This window comes from Dermacentor andersoni, chromosome 1 (assembly GCF_023375885.2).
Source record: "Dermacentor andersoni chromosome 1, qqDerAnde1_hic_scaffold, whole genome shotgun sequence".
NCBI classification, from domain to species: domain Eukaryota; kingdom Metazoa; phylum Arthropoda; class Arachnida; order Ixodida; family Ixodidae; genus Dermacentor; species Dermacentor andersoni.
This window is the reverse complement of record NC_092814.1, coordinates 160416833-160440146: the sequence shown is the minus strand read 5'-3', so window position 1 is coordinate 160440146 and position 23314 is coordinate 160416833. Positions and strand designations below refer to the sequence as shown.

The 23314-nt window shown below is 46.4% G+C and overlaps 1 protein-coding gene across 2 annotated transcripts in view; it reads left to right on the top strand.

Annotated features, from left to right (window-relative positions):
• The window catches only part of LOC126547127 (large neutral amino acids transporter small subunit 2-like), a 118947-nt gene that overhangs the window by 78651 nt on the left and 16982 nt on the right, over positions 1–23314 (top strand). The window contains exons 7-10 of one of the 2 annotated variants that reach the window (XR_008608962.2): positions 5458–5554; positions 7952–8101; positions 12153–12330; positions 14795–15011. Coding sequence is in view for 1 of the 2 variants with exons in the window: in XM_050195001.3 (XP_050050958.1) it covers positions 5458–5554; positions 7952–8101; positions 12153–12330; positions 14795–14877 (508 nt within the window). In the remaining variant the exon portion in view is untranslated. Of the gene's footprint in view, positions 1–5457; positions 5555–7951; positions 8102–12152; positions 12331–14794; positions 20321–23314 lie in introns of those variants that run through there. The other variant, XM_050195001.3, reaches the window with a different exon arrangement.

Here is a 23314-nt window from a genome sequence, read left to right as displayed (position 1 = left end):
CCACCGCTCCTGCTTCCGCAAGTGCGGCGATTCACGGTGCCCGTAGTCCATAGCCAATGCTCGCACCTCGGCGCCACTGTCGCGAGAAAATGGCGGCTCCGGAGAACGGCTTCGAATTCGATACCGTTCAGCAAAACGAGGCGCGTGGTCTCTCCGCAGGTAGAGATGCTAGATGGTAGCAAGTAGTGCGGGCAAGTGCACTCTTACTGTTTCAACTGTGATGTGGGTCCTTATGAGGTGGTCTCTGGCGATTACAATAATTGCTGCCGTTGACGCACTTCGAGGAAGACCTAGACAAATCCTAAGCGCCTCAGCCTGAACGCTTTGATTAGTACTTAGGCTTGTTTTACTTGCGTTAGTCAATGCTGGCAAACTGTACCGCAAAAAAAAAATGAGAAAAGGTACTCTATATAGTTGTAGCATAGCGGTTGTGGACATTCCCCAAGTCTTTCCAGCGAAGAACTCTTGCAAATTGGTGTTTACAGTTCGGGGTCAGTGCAGAGTGCGCGTTGAGTTGGCGCCTTTGTCAACTAAAGGAAAGTCGCAGTTTCGCCCGATATGCGAAAGCATCGATTGCGATAACAAATTATTAGGCAGCTATACGAAGTAAGGATAGTTGTTTTATTGGCCGTATAAACTTATACACATTCGCTTACTAACTAAATTAAGAAGCATGGTGCCACGCGAGTGACACCATGCTGGTGACGCCATGGTGGCAGCGAGTTTCGGCGAGTACCGCCGAAACTCGCTGTCCAAACGCTGGAGTGAGGAAGCGCGGCAACAGCAGCAAGAGAATTGACCTTCGTGCTGCTTCTCGCTTCAACGCGAACTAAGCGTCGGGAACGCAGCGCACACGAAGCTATCAGCAGTCGGCGACCTCTGCACAGAACACCTATACAAACTTAGAGAAGGGAAACTGTACCTTCTACAGTGCTACGAAAACAAGCGTAGCGGTGGCGTCGTGAACTAAAGTATGCGACCACAGATGGCGCTGTACAACAGGAAACGGAAACGGGGTTTTGCACAGTATGGCCGCTTTACCAGGTGTTCTGTGGCTTTACTGGGTTTCAGGCTGCGGCGCCTCGATCGTGCTCCCGCCAGTTTAGTTGCTGTGTGGCAAACGTCGCGCCTACATATATATGTAGGCGCTACGTTTGCCACACAGCAACCAAACTGGCGGGAGCACGATCGAGGCGCAGCAGAATACATGTAGGGCTGAGTCATATCGAGTTAAGGCACACTCTGAACTGACTTTTAAGGGCATCCCGAGCGGTTTTCGTTTATTTCGCCGCCGTTACCCCGAGTTGTGCCTCCGCGCTCCAGCTGTTGCATTTCGTGTAGGGCTACTGACAGAATGCGGTTTCCAGGTGGCACGATGGCCTCGACTGGAATAAACGCACACGACACCAAAGATTGAGTAAGCTTGAAAATATTTTATTTGCATTTTACAAGTACAACAAAAAGCACACGTCTACGCATCCACACAAACGCGGTTACATAGTCAAGAACATAGTCAAGAAATGGCTCATTAATAAGGGTAGCACAAACGCACAAGAAAGAAGACCTAAGCTACAAAACGTACGGTCGGCTGCTAAGTATAATAATTTCCCTGTCACCGCGTGTCACATTTATACAGCATCTTTACAGCACTACCAGGCCGGGTAGTTTGGCGGAAAGAACGCAAACAGCTTATGGCCGTCAGCTGCCTCTTCCTTACGGGTGTCATAATTATCCTAATCTCCGCATCAACGTCGTGCAAGTCCGCATGCAGGTATCTGTATCTGAACCATATGTGCCAGCTTAATACATGTGTAGTGAAATTATGATAACCACTGCGTCTTATCAAACGTATTGGTTTTGCAAATGCGCATTACAGCTGACGGAACGACATACTGTAAGTGAAGCACAAGAGAACAAGGACAAAAGGAGGATACAACACTTGAAGAAGAAATGAAGAATTAGTAGGCGTGCATCAAACAAGCGATGACGGAGAACACACAATAATGCATCGGGTGTTCTGTGACATCGGTTTGCGTACTTACGGTGTTATAGAGATCAACGGCATAAAAACGTACCATCAAGCGTACTCCCTCAACCTCCGCCGCATTCATTATGATAATCAACGCCTAAACAAAATGAGGCACTATTTTTTGCCAAGAGTAGACCTCTTTACAGCAAGTCTATTTAATGACTCGCAGACGAAACCAGCATGCTTTCGAAAATGTTTTACCGCCGTAGTATTCGAACGCCAACGGCCAGGAAACACATCGATACTAATAGGCTGTCGGCTGTCGGTGGTTAATCAAGTACAAAAACCTTGACGCTATGCCTAAAAAGCAGCTTAAACAATCAAATTTAAAAAAAAATCAACTGCCTATTTGCCTGAGGTAAAAAAAAAACATCCTTAGACACCTCGATTGTTTATGTCGATGGTTTGTGTAAAGTAAAAAATTCAGCATGTTCAGCGCCCCTAGCAGAAAAAGCACAAATTAAAGTATGCGACCAAATTACAGTAGCTCCACTTGCGCGCTTACGCTGAAACACGCCTCGATTGATTTTTCGCCCTCTGTGGCCATTTGTTGAACTTGAGAGTGTGCGGGGCCTGACCTCTGTTACCATCGCAGATCGCTTTCAAGATAGGGCCCGCGTGGCCGCGCCATACGTAGCAGCTGCCGGAATAGAATGCCCCTTCCCTCCCCCCGGTGCCTAGCGCGAGGGAAGGCGGCGCGCTTCCTCCCCGCTTTCTTCCCTTGCGCACGCGAGGTTGAGCCGCCACCGCCGGCTCACCCACGCACGCTCTCACTTGCACATAGAGCACACGGCGCGTGGCGACGATACTATCACCCTTGGACTTTATACGGAACATCACAGCGACAGCGACGGGAAAAATGCGCCTAGAGTGTCCAATAAAATCGCTCGTTGCCGTCCGCTTTTGCGCGTACGTTACGACAACAGCTGATCGCCGCGCTGTTACAGGCCACGCTCGGCGGGCCGAACTATACAGGGGGCAAATTTTTTGGCACTCCCGGCATCGTCGACTTAACGTATACGACTTCGCCGGCCGCTGCCTGGCACGCCAGAAACGCCTGACTATAGACCTTTGCACCGGAAGCCTCAAACCAGAGAGTCGGAAACGGATATCAGGCCCTCGGTAGCGAGAGTAGCTAGGGTCTCATAGTTGCCCTCTCTTGCTGGACTGTCACGCGCGCAGTTCCCGCATTGACTGCACGACGTTTTCGCGATTTTAAGCTTATCCGCAGAGGCTATGCGAACGTTCGGGCAGCACTGCACTGTGTACGGTTGTTCGAACAACCAGAAGAAGCGCAATGCAGCAAGAAAAGTGCAGTGCAGCACGCACAATGTTCTACAAGAGGACTGCGGCTGCAACATGTATGTACCTGTTGTATCGGTTTCCTGCCAACGCGGTACTGAAGCATCGCTGGATTAGCGCTGTAAATCGTAAGGGATTCGTCCCTACGGAGTCTTCGCGCGTCTGCTCGATTCATTTTATCGACGGGAAGCGGACATCTGAGAATCCAGAGCCGATGCTCGGATACGCGAGGAAGGTAAGATGCGCTGTGTGTGTCTCCATCGTCAGCCCCTAATGTTTAGATGGGCTATAAGTATGCAAATATGAGCCAACAAGGTCAAGTTTTAGCCTTGTTGGCTCAAGGCGTCAAGCCGACAGTGGAAGACATCGACGCCATTCCGCAATCGCACAGACATATTTGCAGCCACGGGTGCTCAAAACAGGAAAGTATTCGCCTTCATGCGTAAAGCGACACCTCTCAACACTGGTGATACTTGCACTAAAGTTCCAAAACGACGCTGAGGAGAATTAAGACATGGAGAATCATAGGTGAAAGCATCTGCAACGCTGAACTGACGCTTCCCGGCGCCATCGGGCAGTGGTGTGCAGTCGTACGGCCGCTGCTAGCGAGAAAGTTTCCGTCTCAATGCGTAGCTGATGCCTCTCGACACTGGTGAGAATAGCACAAAAGTGGCAAGACGACTCTGTGAAGGCCGAAGATACGGAGCAACACAGATGTAGATAGCAACCAACGTTTTTTAGATCTGTTTGTTGATAGCAATAGCAGCGCTGAGCCGGCTGATGCTGAGCAGCGACAGTCCAGTATGGCATCGCCGCCAAGCACACGCTAGGCGGCGCCAGTAGTCCAAATATGGTGGCGCCCGTGGAAGCCTCAGTGCAAAGGTCTATATCGGCTCCTTAAGGCTTACTGCGCATTATATTTCGCCAGATATTGCGTCACTGCTTCGCGTTATGGGAGAGAGTGTAATTTATTTTTGCGAACGACAAACATTATGAATTTGCCCGCTCTACGAAGCTGATGCTGAAATTTTTTCATCTTTTTTTAGACATCGCTATGCACCTAGAGAATCGTTATCTGAATATGATTTGCCTGCCGTTCCTGCGTTATCTTTCAGCCCTGCCACTCCTGGTTTGCAAAATTACGCGTAGTGCAGCATACAGTACTAACAGGGAATACCACTAGCCATTCCGGGAGGGGCTCGATTCACAAAGCAGTTCGTTCGTGAGAACTGTATGCCATTGCTCAGCGGCCTGGTCCAACGTTTCCACGACGATTCGTCGGTGCCTGTTCCAACTGCTTAGGGTGAAGTACTGGTCTGCGAATGAGGGCACATGCTTCTTTTCTTGTCTGGGGTGACGGAGAATTAATATTCAACTGGTCCGATATGGAAGATATCCAGGTGTTATTTTCACTAGTTGTTTTGGATGAACTGGATTCGCGATGAAGTGAATATTTCGTGCTTCTTCGTCAAGGCGCGGGTTCAGCCGCAACTTCACGGCTGCGTCGTGCCAGTTACGCCTGATGAAAGGACTAGTTGTGAGGACAAGGGTGAAACTGAGGAGGAGAGGAGGTGTCCTGACGGTAGACAAGACAACGACAACGATTTGATGATATCGAGGGTGGCGTAGAGGAAAGGACAAACGCAGTTTAGAGATTTTAACTGATGTCGCAGTAACCCGGCGGATACTTTGATCCAGCGAAGCGTTACTTTCCGAATCGGACTCCTGGGCTGGGCGCACTACATTGATTTCGGGTGTACTCCGCCTTATTTCGCTGGCTCTATGAGGAGATGTCCGCAATTTACTTGAAGGTTGAAGTGGGCGTTAGCAAGCTGACTGCACAGAGGTTTGTTTAGCGTCAGATAACACTTGTCTTACAAACTGTTCCAGTATCGTCAATTTGCGTTTTCTTGTGGGCGCTGCTGCGGATACGAATCTTGCGGAAGATAAAAAAGAAACTGGTCCAATGTGTTTTCATTATACTGTGCTTTGCAGGGGGAAGGCAAACGCGCATATTTTTGCAGCATTGCTTTTCATTACGAAAAAATAAAAAGATCGAACAATCTTGGTGGGCATCGACTGCTTGTACATTGTGCTGATTGCACATATACGTTTGCACTTTTCAGATTATTCTTCATTGGAGCATTGGAAGGGCACCTTCCCATGATATTTGGCATGATACACACGACAAAGCTAACTCCGACGCCGCCTCTTTTATTATCTGTAAGTTTCTCGTTTTATTTCTTGTTTGCAGAAACATTGTGCGATTTAGGTGCTTTCATTATTGTTGATACTACTCAACAGCTGCAATTTTCGTAGGCGGAAATACCCACATGCTATAGTAGGAGGCTGTTTCCCACTAAGGAAAGTTCGTTTTCATTTCCTACCACTGCATACTACATTATCTAGCGCAACTGGATACTATAGTATCCACTTGTATAGTTCGATACTATGACATCGTAGTTCTGCGGATACCCGCAAGGTGTAGAGAAGTAATTAATGAAGGAGAAATAAGACATCCATCCAATTGTAGCACTTGCTACCCTACGGGTTCCTCGAAAGAAAAGCCTCGCAGTTGAAGAAAAATTCGTCCGGATCCGAGACTCGAACCCGGGACCACCGCCTTTCCGCGGCAGCCGCTCTACCAGCTGAGCTAACCAGCCGGCTAGAAGATGGCAGGGCGAAGTCAAATTTGTGAACTACTCGAAGCAAAGGCAAGAGTTTGACGTAATAGTTCTGCGGATATCCGTAAGGTGGAGAGAAGTAATTAATTAAGGAAAAATGAGACATCCACCCAATTGTAGCACTTGCTACAAAGGAAGCCCATACGGGTTCCTCGAAAGAAGAACCTCGCAGTTTACGAAAAATTCGTCCTGGTTCGGAACACAAGTTCACAAATTCGACTTCGCCCTGTTTTGTGCTAGCTGCCTGGTTAGCTCAGATGGTATAGCGGCTGCCCCGTAATGCGGTGGTCCGGGGTTCGAATCGCGGATCAGCACGGGTTTTCCTTCAAATGCGAGGATTTTCTTTCTACGAATCCGTGTGGGTTATGGCTTTCATGCCGGATGTTCTTTTAAGACCAAACGTATATATATATTTAAATTTCCCTACAGCAGATTGCATAATCATAGCCCTTGAGATAGATTACTTAAAGAGGCAGACATTACTTGCTAGAAATATTGAAATGCTTGATCGACTAATCATGAGAATTTAACTAATTGAGTGTTTATCTAGTTAGTTTATGGCACACTGCCATTTACGAATTGTAGCCGCTGAGTTAGCATGGCGGATCCATTCGGAAAGAATTTTCCGGGTGACGCCAGTTTCGAGGTAATCATTCCCAAAGCGGGCGATGAAACACATTGGCGTTCCAGTTCACTTGCTTTTGTGCTTCAATACATACAATAGCATTTTTTTAGACAAAGCTATGTGGAACGACAGTGCATATTCAGTGCAAGTACGAAAGTGCATATATTGAAATCGGTGCCATCCTCAGAATGTGTCCCAAGTGGATATTCCTTGCAAACTCACCGGCTACAATTCGTAAATTGAAATATCTGCCTCGAATTAATTAGGAAAAAGCTGTATTAGTGAAATTTTGTTAATTAGTCGAGTCGGCATTGTCGTTTCTCGTCCAAGTAATGTATGCCTCGTCGAGTAATCCAGCTCAAGGACTAAAATTACGCTATCTGCCACAGGTGATTCTTAAACATTCTGTACTTCAAAAAAAAAAAAAAAAATATGCCGTGTATTTCTGTGAAAACATCTCGCTCATCATGCTGCCTCATTGACGATCCCACTTTATTAGCAGCGATGACTCCTTGTAGAACAAAACTACCTTGCGCTTGCAATAGACGTCGCCAGCATAAATAAGTTGCGCTGAAGTTTGCGGCCACTTGAAACGTCTAATAGACGGTAAGCCCTCGCACTGTGATTTGCCCGATGCAAGCTCGAGTACGCCCCTACATTTTTCCAAAAGCGAACATTCGAAAAAACCGGATATGAAGTTCTCTAACCTAATTCGTTCGAATAAAAGGTTAGGTTTGTTTGAATCCAAAATATCGATTATTATCGTATCCAGAATGAACACGTGTAATAAACACTGTGCCAGGTTGTTTCAAGCACACTTGTGGAAAATGCTAATTCCTTTTAAAGTACTTTCGGTGTCAGTCGAATATCGCCGTACCTTTTATTTTTTTCTCACGTATTATGACCGAAATTTAGTGTCATACATTCTGAAAAATTTTCCTCTAGTCCAAGGATTGTAGTCAGCATGCATTATCTTTAAATCTGCGGAGCATCGTAATATAAGTGCAAAGGAATGTCGGCAGAGAGCGATTTAGTTTACCATGCAGACGTTTCTTAGCGTAATGTGTCTTTTTTGTGCTTGAAGCTAAACATTTCGACAGAATTGCCTGTCTGGTTGGGAAATTGATTAGGACTTGAGACTTGACTCCACCCAAATAACTGAATTTTATTAGCCCGACGTTTCGGAGCCCATTCGGCTCCTTCTTCAGGGGTTGTTTTTCGGGGGGTGGCGGTGTGCCGCTTTCAAAGCGTCTTTTGTGCTTGCATGTCAGATGACCGCGTAACAAGATCTGATGAGAACCTTTGATGCAGTGTGCAGTGGCGCTGCTGATGTTTTCGACGAGCGACATCTTCGTCCTCATCAACTATCTGAGCTTCAACCAGTGGCTGTGGGTGGGCGTCTCCATCTTGGGCATGCTCTGGCTGCGTTACAAAAGACCTAACATGCACAGGCCAATCAAGGTTTGTGCGTCTTGTGTGATGATTGAAGCGCAGGCTTTGACAGCTGTGTCACTGTGCGTGTATACGATGTTACGTGTGTATTTTCTTCATCTGTGCGGCTGCTCGCTTTGGACCCATCGAGGCGCCGTGTACGTGTTCAGAACTAATGCGCGTGCGTGTAAGGACACCGTATAGTGTGCCGTGCAACATGTCCTCGTGTTTTGTCTTTGTATATTCCTGTGCGTCCAGGACTACTTGTGGACTTCATTTACTCTCTTATCTAACTCCGCTCTATATTTTTGAACCTGTGCCGTTACTTCATACTTTAAAATATTTTTCTTCTTATTGTTGCTATTACGTGAAAAGTAGTAGCCGTCAGCATTATAAGTGGCTAAGTATCATTCTTTTATTTTCATAAAAAGTGTTGAGGTAGCATTTTGACCCAGGGAGAGACCAAATCACATTGTTAACACGGTTCACAGCACGCACACAACGTATTGTTCCACATGTACATCGTAGCCATTCATCATCATCATCATCATCATCATGATCATCATCATCATGTTTTATGTCCACTGCAGGACGAAGGCCTCTCTCTGCGATCTCCAATTACCCCTGTCCTGCGCCACCCGATTCCAACTCGCGCCCGCGAATTTCCTAATTTCATCGCTCCACCTAGTTTTCTGTCGTCCTCGATTGCGTTTTCCTTCTTTTGGTAGATTGAGGCTTGGATTGAGATGTTGAGGCTACATACGGTATGCAAAAAACCCGTTAGACTTCAGCAAACCATGGGAAAACAAACATGTAGGTGTCTTGAAACAATTGAACCCTTCGCGGATACCCTCTGCAGCTGTTAGAGTGGAAGTTGTGCCCCGGAAGAATGTTGAATTCTTGGCATTGTCAATTTTATTTGGCTAAGTCGGCGCTTGTGGAATAAAAGAAAAGTGGGCTAAGCGCAACAATAACATGCCTTTAACCTCAGCCATCTGCGATACACCACTTTTATTGCGATATCAATTATATGGAGATTCCAGACGAATTTCAATCGCCGTCACCGCCGTTGGCGTTGCCGTGATGTTCCTTATAAAGTGCAAGTGCGGTACGATCGCGGCCGCGCGCCGTAAGCTGCAGGTGCAAGGAAAGAGTGCGAGGGTGAGCCGAGAAGGCTGGTGCCTTGTTGCTGCGCGGAGGAGGTCCGGGAGGATCCGCGCCGTCTTCTCGCCGTCTTCTCGCCCGCGCTAAGGGGGAGAGGGAGCAAGGCATGGAGCAAGGAGATGTTAGCGTTGTATCAAGAAAAGGGGAGGCGGAGGGGAGCAGATTAGCGCGCTTCTACTCCGGCCGCGGCTAAACATGGCGCGGCTGAGCGCGGCCGCGCGCCCCATTGAGGAAGGAAAGAAACTAGGCGGGAGCATCACGTGATTCTGCTAGCCTCGGCAAGCCACCCTCCTATGAAGCCCCCCCCCCTCCCCCGCGCTTGCCGGGGCCTTGTGCGCGGTGCCTTTTTGGTAGGAATGGGCCCACATTGTTGCCGGACCATTCGCGTTTGTTTGGCAGGTGGTAACGATTAGTGGCTTAGTGGCGCCTGCCGTCAAAGGCAGGGAGGTACGTAGGAAGTACAACGCGTGGGTTTCTACTATCGCGGGCGCCGTTCTTCGCTTCTAATGCACTGCCTTGAAATGTGGAGAAAGACTGGGAGCCAGACCCATGGCGTCATAATTTTCAAAGCATCACTTGCGCTTACCACCGCAGTTAAGGCTAAGCCCCATGAGAGCGATATTGTGCTTGACGGCGACGAGTGACGGCTTCGAGCGACGAAACGGACCGTCGCTTCAACAGATCGCTCGGTCTTGTCGCTGAGTCGCTCGGTTCTGCAAATCTAGAATTCGTCGCTCGTCGCCCAGAATTGCTATGAGCGACTACCCAATAGCGCGAAGCCGGGATGTACATCACTCAAATATTACTGAGTGTCGCACGGAACGAGCAAACTATTGAATTCTTATACGTGCAAGAATAAGAACCTACTGCGAGAGATTGAGAAATATATTATGCTGCTTTTTACAGTAAAATATACATCAACTTAAAATAATAAAGCACTCGTCACGCTAGTTTCGCCGCGTATTTGCTGCCCTAATACCGGCAACAGCGGCGAGACGCCGCTCAATATCGTCGCTCGCATGAAGTAGTACTTGTAGGCGACGAGTGAACGCGACAGCCATCTCCATTGCATCGCGTGTCACTGTCGCGCGCAGGATCGCTTGCATGGGGTTTATACTTTGGTCGGCGCTGTCACTTCGAAAACCGTCAAGGATATGCCGGCCCGAACGTGGTCTATTGTTTCGTCAAATCAGCTGTTGTGTATCTGAAACTCCGGTGCGTATTGTCAATTTTTGTTCCGCTGTCCAGCATCTGTATAAGATGAGACAATATCTTTCGCGTGTTTGCTTAGTAAAAGGTTCGGTTTTGCGTCTTTCGTTGTGAAATACATAAATAGCATTACGTTGCACTCTAACCGCTGAAGTCGTCGCCTTTCCTTGAGATTTACGCGCACTGTTTTGTAAGATTGTGTGATGCGACGTCCTTACGCTGTTGACACGTGCCTATTGAGTTCTCGCCAGTCTGTTGAGAGACAGAAGGCATTGAGCAGAACGACAGCGTAAATTGAGACCGTCAGCCATAACAGTGGGCCTCAAATATGATAGGGGTCTCGGGCCTGCCATTCCATCGTTGGGCACAAGATGTGTGATAACTTTATTTGGAATCCGGCGATTGAGAGGCCCGGGCCTGGGGCCGCCTAGATGGCCACTGGGAGCTGCTGCTTCCGCGTGGCCTCCATGGCTTGCTGGATGGCCCAAAGTTGGTCTTGGAGTTCTGAGCTGAGCAGCACGGCCGACCCTCGCGCCCGTAGATTTTCCGGGGAGGCTGCCATTTTATCTTTATATATTTCACATCCCCACAAGATGTGTTGAAGGGTGGCTCTAAGATGGGACAATTTATTTCGCACGGAAAAGCAGTCGCTGCGGACCCATAGATGCTCGCTTTAGCGCCTGCACATGTTTGCAGGGGTGAAAGACAGAATATTGTTTCCCAGAAGATGCCCCCAAACGCTACGAATCATCGCCGTCGGAAGGGCAGCTTGGTTGACTTCACACGTTTACAGGGGGAAAGGTTTCCTCGTTTCTCTGAAACCGGCCCGAAACGCGACCTGTCGTCCTTTAGGTGGTATGGGTGGGTTGTTGGGCATAATGCCGACGCCTTCGTTCGCTACTGCATTGGCGTCTGTCTGCTGCTTGCTTACGCGGCGAGCCGCATGGGGGTTCGGTGCTTTACCTGACTGACATAACACAGACTCAACTGCTTCACACACTTGAATTTCTTCACTCAACCTCGGCGTGCGTTTGCCACGCCAATTATGTACGCATATTCCAAAACCCCCGAGGCAGACACAACCACAGCGAGCCGACTAAAGTGACTGCTTGCCTATCATCTGAAGCCTATTTGCCATCATCCCATTCCTCTAAATTTTTTATGACTAGGCTTCAAGATTATCACGTGACACTCCCTCCTGGTATTTTCCTTCCTCCATGGCGCGCCCCCTGTCTTGGAGGCAATTTGAGTTGTGTTCCGAGGCTAGGCCACCCGGATAGCTAGCGGCTTCGTGTTCGCTGTGTTCTCACGGATCTGGTTCGCGTTGAAGAGAGAGGCAGCACGAAGGGAAATTCGCTTGCCGCTGCTGCCGCTCTTCATCACGTCGGCATCCTGAAAGCGAGTGTTCGCGGTTCACGAGTGAAATGTGGTCATGTTTGCCTGTGTGCACGTCACACAATGTTTGCTAATTTAGTTAGTAAGTGAATTTTAACATCAGTTTATGCGGCCGATAAAACTGATATCCTTAATATTTTGTACAGCTGTCTAGTAATTTGCTATAGCAATCAATGATTCGCCTTTTGGGCGAAACGGTGCCTTTTTTTACATCGTTCATGCAAGCGAGATTGAAAACCCTGTGTGCCTTTGGCTTAGAGTTATTGTACACCGCATCTTCATTATATTTCTTTCTTTCTCCAACTTCTTATAGGTTCCTCTTATCTTCCCCATTGTGTTCCTGGCCATGTGCACCTTCCTTACGTTCATGCCCTTGTATGCCAGTCCCAAGGAGACTGGAATGGGCCTTGTAATTCTTATCACTGGCATTCCAGCTTATTACGTCTTCGTTATTTGGAGTCCGAAAAACAAAGTGATCCGAAAGGTTTCTGGTAAGCATAGCATGGGTCATTGTTGCGCATGTTTATGAAACCTAAGTGAATTACATTTGTTTTGCTCGAGCCTTTTTGTGCCTAAAGACTTTACAAAAGTTGAACACCAATAGAAGGGCGCAGACAACTGATGAAGTACATCAAAGGTAAAAGCTGTTTTCTGAGTGAACTTGCGCCCGCATGGATAGCACAATTAGGCAGTAACGGGCGACGATACTGACAGCATGACCTTCTTATCGAATGGCGCTGCTGGCAGTCAGACCTTTATTTATAATTTGTCATTATAGCAAACAGCGCTAATCTCGGCGTGACTGTGCTACCCACATCGTGTGCAACTGATATTGGTCAGCCCACCATTGCACTCGCGACGTAATAGCGCTCTGATACCCCACTCCCTTATTGTGCTAAAACTTAACTATTACGTGGTATACAAAGCGCAACAGAGTATGCGGCAAAAGTGAAAAATAAGAACGAAGTGCACGCAGCGTTACCTCTCCTTTTAGAACAATCTTCCCTAAGCTATCAAGAAGCAATGGAAAACAGCAGACTAAAATTCGTGCGAAATGATGCTTGAAGAACATACCAATTTGACAGCTTAAAGGGACAGGCAAACGTTTAGTACACGGAGCGAGATAGCCCCGCTGACGGAAAGATCGTGCCTTGCATTAACTGAAACGAGTACGGCTTACCTCATTAAAGGAGGATTTTTTATTTTTAATACCGTCACAACCAGTCCGCGAAAGATGACGTTTGGTGCCCCACGCGGCAAGAACAAAAGTAGGATGCTTTATCACTTGACCTTCCATTAGTGTATGTGGCTCGTTGGCATTTTTAAAATAGTGAAATGCAATACGTTATTTATTACAATATTTTCTAGTTTCTTTCTTGTGTTTTGTACATTACATCGCATAGGTAAACATTCTATTGTTTTGAGTAGAAAAGTGGCGCTTCTTTCTCGTTACGGCTTGCAGTGATGGGGCCCTTTCAAAATCTCGATTCCCACTTTCGCTGCTGTTTGTGGAAACATCGCGGTTAGGTGCTTGTTAGTACGGATTTAGGTTCTTCTCTCGCACGCGAGCTAGAATTTCTGATAGACAAATCGCTGAGCTTTTCGAGCGACGACATGTTTCCGAATGTCAACACACTTAAATGGCGTGTGGTGCTACCGCGCCGTCTCTTGCAAAAGTTTCGTTTCGTTTCGTATGGCTTGCCTTGTCCATCGGCAGAATAATGACGTCAGGGACAAGCCATGACGTAGGAGTGTACTTAGAAAAAAAAAAAAAACGCAAGAAAATTAAGAAAGGTCTTTACAGGAACGCACACGTATTGTAGCAGATTTTTATTTTCAAAAGTGGCTGAAATGGTCAAAATACGTATGGTTAGCGAAAGTGGCACTCACTCCTGCGAAAACCACCTATCGTTCTGCTTTCTCAATTTGCGAAGCGGGAAATCAACACCGCTCTCACTTTTCAGTGCTGCTGGCGTCGGGGCTCCTACTTTTTTAAACATTGCTCAGATCGAAAAATCTGGCTTACAAAATTTTCATGCGCTTTTGGAAGTAGCTGCTGCAGGTATAAACATTCCAAGGATTAGCTTTTCGTTGCGTCGTAAAAAACTGGGTCCTTAAGCGTCGGTCGTCGGTCCCTTCAAGCTCCGCCTAGACACCACGAAGGGTGTTTTAGTTTCTGGGCACCAATGCCGCAGGCATTGGCTTTTGGGCTTTAATGTAATCTGTATGGTATGTCCATATATATTGTGAGGCGCTGCGTAGTTACAATAACAAACATATTATTAACGAAGACGACCGGCCAGTGACAAACAGCTCTTACGAAAGAAAAGATATGCATGGGAGCCCGGAGGACATGCTACTGTATACCGAAGCAGTTCGTACGCTAGAGCAGTTCTCAAAAACACGTATCGGCTGACATATATAAGGCGAGCGGGGAAGGACGTAAGATTTCACGAATGAAAATTGTTGTGAATTTAGCCCCAGGAGTCCGTATTAACCAAACCTGTATTACACAAGTGCTGTCTGGAATTGGCCTTCGCCCCGGCGATGATCTCTTAATCACACCGATCGCTAGCTTCCACACAATACTAAACGTTTTTACGTAAGACATATTTTGTGAATACAAGCCCTGAGTCCATATTATAGAATGATTATTTTCATTTTCCATGCTGTTTAGCCTTCGTTGCCCCCGCCGTCGTCGGTATTGGCCACTCCTTGGAACGAATAATAAATGAACAGAATCATCCTTACGAAGAGTCCTTGTGAAATACGGCCCCTGATATACATAAAAAAATCGTTCATATGCAATAACTTTCGTGTGCAATCACCAATCAAAAAGTGAAATTTTCCATTGAGCGGAAATATTCATTTCAATTTAAATCTGTTTTGTCGACATAGAGGTACGATTGCAAAAAAGTTGCAATACTAACATGTGTGCCGCCTTTTTTTTTTCAGAATTTATGACAATAGAGATGCAGAAGTATCTGGAAGTCATATATCCTGAACAAGAAGAAAAGCTTCTGAAAGTTGAATCCTGAAGGCTGCCATCTTGCTTTCAGGAACCTAATTCTAAAGGACCATTCAGCTCATTTACTGCAGAGTGTGTCCCCATACTGAACCCGTGTCGTTTCAGTGTGGGAACAACGACGTCAAAAGCAGGGAAAACACCGGCGTATGTTAATTTTTGGCAGATTGTTAAAATACTTATCGCAGCCAAGCATTAGTGAATGTTGCTATACCAAAAAAGGAATGGCTTAACTTCTTGTAGCGTGCCAGAAACTTACGTGCAAACTGACATGATGAACTGGAGGAACGAGAACATAATGGCGACGGTAGTAACAAGTCAAAATTCAATTTTTATTTCCAGCTAAATGAGCTCGAAAAAGTATTGTCGTGTGTTGATTACTCGTCTTCCAGTGCCTTGGTACGTCAGGAAGACTGTACCATTTTCTGATAGAGTAGAATGTGCGAATTAGTAGGCTTTACGCTGTCAAGGAATAGCGTAAATTTTTATCACAAAGTTGTGTTTAACTGCCTGATTGCTGCTGAGTCTAATCTTGGAAAATCTAGCTCAAGTAAGGAAGGAAGGATGGGATGATATTTAGCGTGAGTGCCGGGAGTGGTTTTATTTCTCGGAAGGTACTGCGGCTCTTCACTAAGTTGTGATCGCTGTTCCAAAAACAAATTGTCATTTCGTCATGCCTTGAGTGCTGCTGCGTTGCCGTCGTTGCCGTGAACGAACGTCCGGCCCCTGGGCAATGGTGTCAAATCAAAGAAAACGCTTCATCCGCGCAAAAATTATACCTGCTGCCTTTCGGAGCGTAGTATCTCGCACTACGAAAGGCAACCGAGGTGTAGTCGAGCTTATGCGGGCGGCTGTGTACGCGAAAGGAAAACAATTTCTCCCCTAGCATCCGGCCAGAGATCGTTTTCCCGTCACCGCGTGCACGCCAACGCCTCCGTTTACAGTCGTCAGTGGTTCTGATGCGCATCGCGCCACCTGAAGCGTCACCTGCTAATCGGCATCATCAAAAGACGCCTCTGATTGTGGCGTTAGACAGGGACCGTATAACGTAAAGCTACTACATTCTGACTTTATTCCAGTTTCTTCGTGTCAAATTTGCCTAACCGCAGACGCAAACATCGGGCGGTGCAAAAAAATATTCGGTTTTGTTCGGCATAGTAATAAATATTTAGTGCGTACACGTCAAGGTGTCGTAGTGAGTTCTCGCAGTTTGCTGACGTCGCCTGACAGACAGGTGAAGTGAGCGGGCGCAGCCCGAAAATTCTTGACCGCTCGCATAGGGCTCATGGCGAAAAAGGCGCACAATCTAAGGTTTTCTTTGCTTTTGTTCGGCCTAACCATGCATAATCAGTGTGTACAAGTGATATCAGATGGACAGTTTTCATGGTTTTCGGGACGTCGCATTACAGAGAGGCAAATGGGGGTGGCCCGAAAAGATTTTGACCAATCGTGGAGTACTAGTGGCAGAACTGGAATATAAACAGATTGGAATAGTTGTACGTTATAGCACCCGAGGGGCCCTATAACGTAAAACTATTTGAATATGTTTTTATTCCAATCTCCTGACGTCAAATTTGCGTAACCGCCGACGCAGGCATCGGGCGGTGACCCGCAGGGTTCTCCAAACAGACCAATCAAACGCTCTCCTCGTTTTTAGGAGGTCAATTTTGTTTGCTTTAAAAACGAATAACATTGCCTACAATGAGCGGCTTGTCTTATGTAATTGGGTGATAAGAGGCGAGGAGCACGCTCAAGTGGATAGGGATTCGATGGGGCCGAGCCAGTGCATTGAAAATCGATAACCGGATGAAGAAGGTGGTGGCGGCGTCTGCGATTGGTCCGTTTTTCCTTACTTATCTTGCGGTGGCTGGTCGAAGATCGCGGCGGCATGCAATAAGAGGTTAAGAATGCCGCTAAAAAGGATCCTCAGCAAAGAAAAGTTGTCTGAGCGAGGTCGTAGACGTGCCGAAAGTGCTCGAAAACATCGTTGCATGGCGAAGCAAAAAGCTTTATTGTACGCAAATAAACCCATGCTCTCCGGGAGGTGGGAGTAGCCAGTGCCGGAGCGATCGGCGGCAGCCATCTTTTATCCCTTTCGTAACGGGGCAGGGCCGGTATTTTGTAGCGATGCCTTTTCCGATTCTATGCTTTTTTCATGCTTTTCGCGCTTGGCCAGTGGTCAGAGCGACGGTCTGCCCACATTATCAACGAGATCAGGCGGCCGTGTGTGGTGGATGATAAGAATAGCATAGAATAAGGCACAAGGCATCGCTACAAAATAGCGGCCCAGCCTGCGACTATTCAGAGAAAAGTTCAGTTTTGTTCGGCATATTAATGCATCTTTAACGCGTACACTTCACTTTGACGCGGTGAGTTTCCGCGGTTTTGTGACGTCGCGGGAAAGGCAGGTGAAATAGGTGTAGCACGAAAACTTTTGACCAATAGCCGAGGGCTAATGGCGAAAAGGCGTCGAATCAGAAATAGCTATTTTTCTTTTGTTCAGTCCAATCATGCATAATCAGAGTGCACACGTCATATCAGATGGGAAACTATCGTGGTTTGCGTGACGTCATGTGACTTACCGGCGAAGCGAGGGTGTCCCAAAAAAGTTCTTGACCAATCGCGGAAGGCTGATTGCAGAATTGGAATAGAAAAAGTTTGGAATATCTTTACGTTATAGCGCCCCAGGTCTGACAATGTTACGCGCGTATACGGGTGTAATTTACGTGCCAATGAATTGACAGGTATTGTTAATTTTTCATTACCGAGGGCTCTGGGAATGCTACGGTAAATGCGATTGACTCTAGTCTTCACAAATTACGGGGCCAGACGCTGTCTTAGTTTTAATTCTTTGTGCTCAAAGTCTACCGACGGACATATTCGTTGTCTGAGGTCGTACGGCTTCTTGGTGCGGTGTGTTCGCTGATTGATATCTCTCCTTACCAATTTTGCCATTGCCTGTCAGTTTTGTCTCGTATTCACGTCGTCTTGTTTCCATGGCATCGTGACGAGGAACTGAGCACTCTAATAATCATTTGTTGTTTTAGAGTTTTTACGTTGTCCGCCAATGCTGGTGTCCTGCCGAATCAAACTCGCAAAACGAATGTTTGTCGCTCTGCCGTTTTCCAGGCGTTTCATCCAGTTCTTCATGTTTGTTGCTGGGATTGGTTGTGCTGGCTTCTAACCGGTGTACTTTATACATATTTTTACTCTGTGCCGCAGGAACGCAACATATGTTGTTCATTTAAAAATGCATCAAGGCATAACGTTACTTGTGATAGAGGAAGCGATATATGGTTCAGAAGGAAGAAAGTGTAATGATTATTGTAGATTCTTGCAACCACTTTTTTGCAATAAGGTTGTTGAAAAGTAGAATTGACTTTTTTGATATCATGGCATACCTTTCGATAGGCTTGCAAGTGTGGGCACCTTAGTAAGCAGTGGGCACAACATATCAAGAGTCGAGTATATTTTTGATGCTGCCTCGGTGCCCAAGGCTTAAGTAGCTCTTAATAGTCTTGTTCATAAATATAGTATTAAGGAAATTAATGCCGATGGACGCTCAGTGATATAGTGTGGTGATGCTTTAGGAAGTATAAGTTGTGGCACATTTTTGTACAGAACATTGCACTGCGTTCCCATAGCAATGTAGCGCAAGTAGTGCCAAATATCGTCTTTATTGTGTTGATTTTCATGCATATTACATTGGCTCGTCTTTTCCCAGTGGTAATGCACCTGAGCCATTGGTTGAGGCTGGTTCGTTTTTTCTTTCGCACAGCACTGAAGGGGGCAAATGAGTGCTAGGGCTGTTAGGACAGAATATCGAGTGTGCCATAATTGTATATTCCAATAAGTACTGTACGCTGTGGACTGTTTGATTTTCATCCTGGCTATGAAATAGCAGTCTCACATTTTCTTTCTAAATCAAGCGGTGTGTTTTCCCCAGCAAGTGCCACCTTATTTTATTGAGAAAGGCATCTATTCAAAGTACACGAGGGCCGACGGTGGTAGCGGAGTTAAACGCCAGCGCAGTGGTCCGTAGAGAGTTTTCAGTATTTGCGTTTGTTGTTGCGTAGTGAGGCAGTGTATGAATGTGCGTCTTTAGTAAATGAAAAACAAGCACAGAAGCTTTTAAAAGGAGGTAGTAGTCAAATTCGATCATTACATTTTCGTCCATTGTTATAGCCAGCGACTGGGACGTACAAAATTTTTGTTGCGTCTGCAGGCCGGGAGGAATTTGTTCTCTGCTCGGGCTACTAGTCACTGACTGAGTGTAACACGATTGATGTGCATGGTTATCGTTGTTTACGTTGAGGAAAGTTATGCAGGTATATTGAGATGTTATATGTAAAGCAGGTTGGGAAAATGGTTGGCAGGCGATGTTTCAAGTAAGCACAAGAAAAGCTATGCCCAGCTCTAAGTGATAATGTCTACACTGAAGTAACAATATTGACATCAAGATACCTCCTAATGTTTTACCATTTGCTGTGGAATTTCAGCGGATATATATTTCAGCGGATATGTATTGCTGCTTATTTGGTCACGTCTTCTGCACTGGGGTCCTCGACTGCGCTTGAATCATGTTTCCTATCATCGTTCGGCTATAGCTACATGACGTATTTGTTACTTTTCTAAAAGCACTTAATAGTTGTGCTTCGCTGTACTGTACATCATATTCTATTCCAACAACATCAGGCAGGGACAGCTGCTTACCTTGACTTTTTTCTTTTGTTACGTGTCCCCTCACTGGTATCTTAAATGTCATACGATTTGCTTTATGTCATAAAGTGAACCAACGACACTACATACAATACATCGTATAGAGCATTTGGTCACACCTCACTCTTCTTGTTAGCCGCATCAGAGTGTGGTTCACTATGCATTTAGCAGCAGCATTAGGACAAACGTTGCGACTTCGGACAGTTGTGGTGTATAGTTCGAAAATCGGTTGACAGTAGTGGCTAACTAAAGGCCAGAGTTTTTAAGATTTCCATGTGACTTTGGTCTACAGTATCTGTACGGACCACCTACTTCAAACAATTCTTAAAAGCGACCCAACAACATTCCTGTTTGCATTTTCATCCATTTCATTCCTTTAAATTGTTCGTGTGTTCATTTGTGTTAACGTGCACCTACAATGATGAGAAAAGAGGCAAAACAAAGAAACGACCACGTTAGAGAGTGACCTTGCATGTCACTTTTAAAACGACTCATAGTATAGTCAACATTCCACGTCTTGTGCTCTACAAATGCCTGTCGAAATAACCTTTCTATACATGTCACTTTCTCAGTGTGGTTTGGAACGTGTATATCTATACATTTTCTAATGAACATACTTGGCAGCGTTTTTGCTTTTTTGAGCAACCTGGTACTAAAAAGCAAACTCGTTTGATGTTTGACCGAAGACAACCTGTACAGCGCTTTTTGGCCAATAAACTGTTCTTTGTACAAATCTATTATGGGTGCTTTCATATCCAGATTTCAGGATGATGATGATGATGATGATGATGATGATGATGATGATGATGATGATGATGATTGTGATATGATGGTGATCTATTGGCATCCCCTTTGAAACGGGGCGGTGACAGCCACCTAGCCGGCTTGATTCAATCAGGTATCTATCTATCTTATCTATCTACCTTGTCCCGCTACCTATGCTTGCAACGGATCCGGCCGTATCAATCTCTTCGCTACTTTTTAGAGCGCAGCTCTTAGGCTCCCGTTCCTGCGGCGTGCGTCGGCGTCATCCCTCGGCGTCCTCGTAACAGAGCGAAATAGCACAGCGAAGGATGAAAGAGCGAACGTGGAGCGCGTATGAAAGATTGCGATAGTGAAGAGAGCGCGAGGAGGAAAGAGGAGGAGGATAAGGCAAAAGCGTGAGAAGAGAAGCGTAGTGCCGCGCAATACGGGCCCTTTGGCGACGATGGCTACGGGATGGCGTCAGAGTAGCGCCCGTCGTCTGTTCACCGATGACGCCACCGATACCATATATGAAACAAAGCGCTGCATGAGCGGAGGTCTGAGTCGCGCCCATGCGTGACCCACGCGCTGCCTCTTGCGATCTCCCGAATAGCGAGGCAGTCGCGCCACACTTCGCTCCGTTTGCAAGGTGCCGCACGAGATTGTCCGCGCCAGCCAATATATCGCGAAATGAAAACACGTATACAGCTGCGCTCAAATTTCGTATTAGGGAGTATCGTAATCGCCAGTGAACTTTTTTCAACGAATACTCTAAATGCCTCCTGCTTATTTCGACTGCTGACCGGTTGATGCTTCCGTCCACTTTGAATCCAAGGGCTTCTGGAAGGTGTACGTTATACTACGGATCTCACTTGGTGAATCCCTTCGAATGCCATTAGGATATGCTGAGTGGTCTCCGGATTTTTGATGCAGCATACACATCTTGTTGCGAACTTTTGCTCCAGTATGTTCTTGTCCTTAGGCAACCAGGTCCAGCCTCAAATAGCAAGGCACTGCCCTTTGTTCTGTACAAATTTTCCCTTATAATTTCTGTCTTCCCGTTCTTGTAAATCTCTATGCTCTTTTTTGTTTCCATTCGTTGCACCAAATTCACTGTCTCTGTTTCACTCACTTTCTTTCTGATGACTCCTGGTTGTATGTTTGCACTTTCACATACCCTGTACTTGGTTGCCAATTTTCTTGACCTGTTCTCTCATGCTGTGTCTATGGTTTTCACGTGCAGATACTTGTAATTTTGCAATGAGAAAGCTAACTTTGATCATATGATTTGGGCCGGCCGCCCAGGAAAAAGCTAGGTAACATGATAGTGCTGAGCAAAGACGACCGTGCTATTTAGCAAGGACCTGGAAGAATAACTCCGGGTCGTCCTGGTCGCCGAAGATGCCGCCAGGGCACAAGGGCTCCTGGCCGACGACTAGGCCCCGCACCGCAAGGCCTCCTAAAACGCTTGCACAATAAAAATGTTTTTCCTGCTTCTCCTTGTGTACTTTAGCCACCATTAATTTTGATCCATGTTCCTGGGCCTTTCTTGAAAACTAATTTTGCTCTGCGGTTCTCTGACTTCAAATTAGGCCCAACTCATGTCACACTACACTGCCTCATTTGTGGTTTTACTGGGGGCTCCCAAAGCCAACCGGTCTATTGATGTTTGGTTAACTTCCAAACCCGACAAGATGTCCGTTTTGAAGAACAGAATGGCATTTGCGAACGTTAGCGCTGGAACCATTACTTCTTTCCAGATTCCACGCACCCAGGGCATTCCAGGGCTCTATGTTTCCACATTGCTGCATTCCACTTCCCTTTTATTTTCAGATTATCTTGGCGGGGTGCTTAAGTAAGTTTTTCCTTCGTTTATGTATTCGCCGAGGTATATATATTACATGACTACGGGTATGACTTGCTGTTGAATTAACGTCGCGTAATTACTCGTCTCTTGGTTAAAGATTATAATTCCCGATTTATTTGTGCTAAACTTAAGGCGTAGATTTATCACTGTGTTGCCACACTTTCGCAAGCGTCTAAATATTTGTACTCGGGTTTCTCTCTCTCTCTCTCTCTCTCTCTCTATATATATATATATATATATATATATATATATATATATATATATATATCATAAAATCGTCATATATGCCTTCGTGCTTGAGAATATCCCGTAACAATTCCCTGTCTTGCGTTGTCGTAAGCTCCTTTAGTATCTACAAATGCTATCCATAGAGGACTATTCTGCGGTGTCTCAAACGTGTCCTTGGGTTAAGGAACGACAACACAGTAGTGCAGGCGATCACAAGGGCATTCAGCTTTTTACACCAATCTAGCCAGCCGAATTATTACCATAGAACTTGCCGATGGGGATGGGACAAATTGAGGAAGTCTGACTCACCGCGACCGGATAGCGAGCGATTAGGTTCGCTCCCACGCTACACACCAACGCCTAATTGTTCGCGTCTACGGTCACGTGAACGGTGGCGCGTTCGAACGATCGTGTTCGTTCATTCCGGTGCCCTGCTCCTAAGCCTTTCGCAAGGAGGTCCCGCGAACTGCCTGCGAGCGTGTGAGACGCCCACGCAACTAGCCGACACCAAGCCAAAATGGAACAGGCTACTTCCTTTTGCGCCCAAATAACCCCGCCGTTAGGTGGCGTTAGCAGCGCAACACTGACGGCAGCTGGAAATAAGGTCGCCTCCCTTGAAGCCACCACGAAGGGAAAGTAGGGACGCAGGCGTCAATTCCCCTTATCAAATTCGAATCACGCGGAAAAGGATGACAAAGGGAAGCAGTCAGAGTCGTCAGTATCGTCAGTAGGAGAGAGTGAAAAGGTTATAACCGCCGCTGACTCAAATCTGTAGGTGCTCAGAGGCAATTGTGGAGCAGGTGAAGAGAGAGAGACAGAAGAAAGGAGAAAGGCAGGGAGGTTAACCAGATGGGAAGATCCGGTTTGATACCCTACGCTGGGGAGAGAGGGG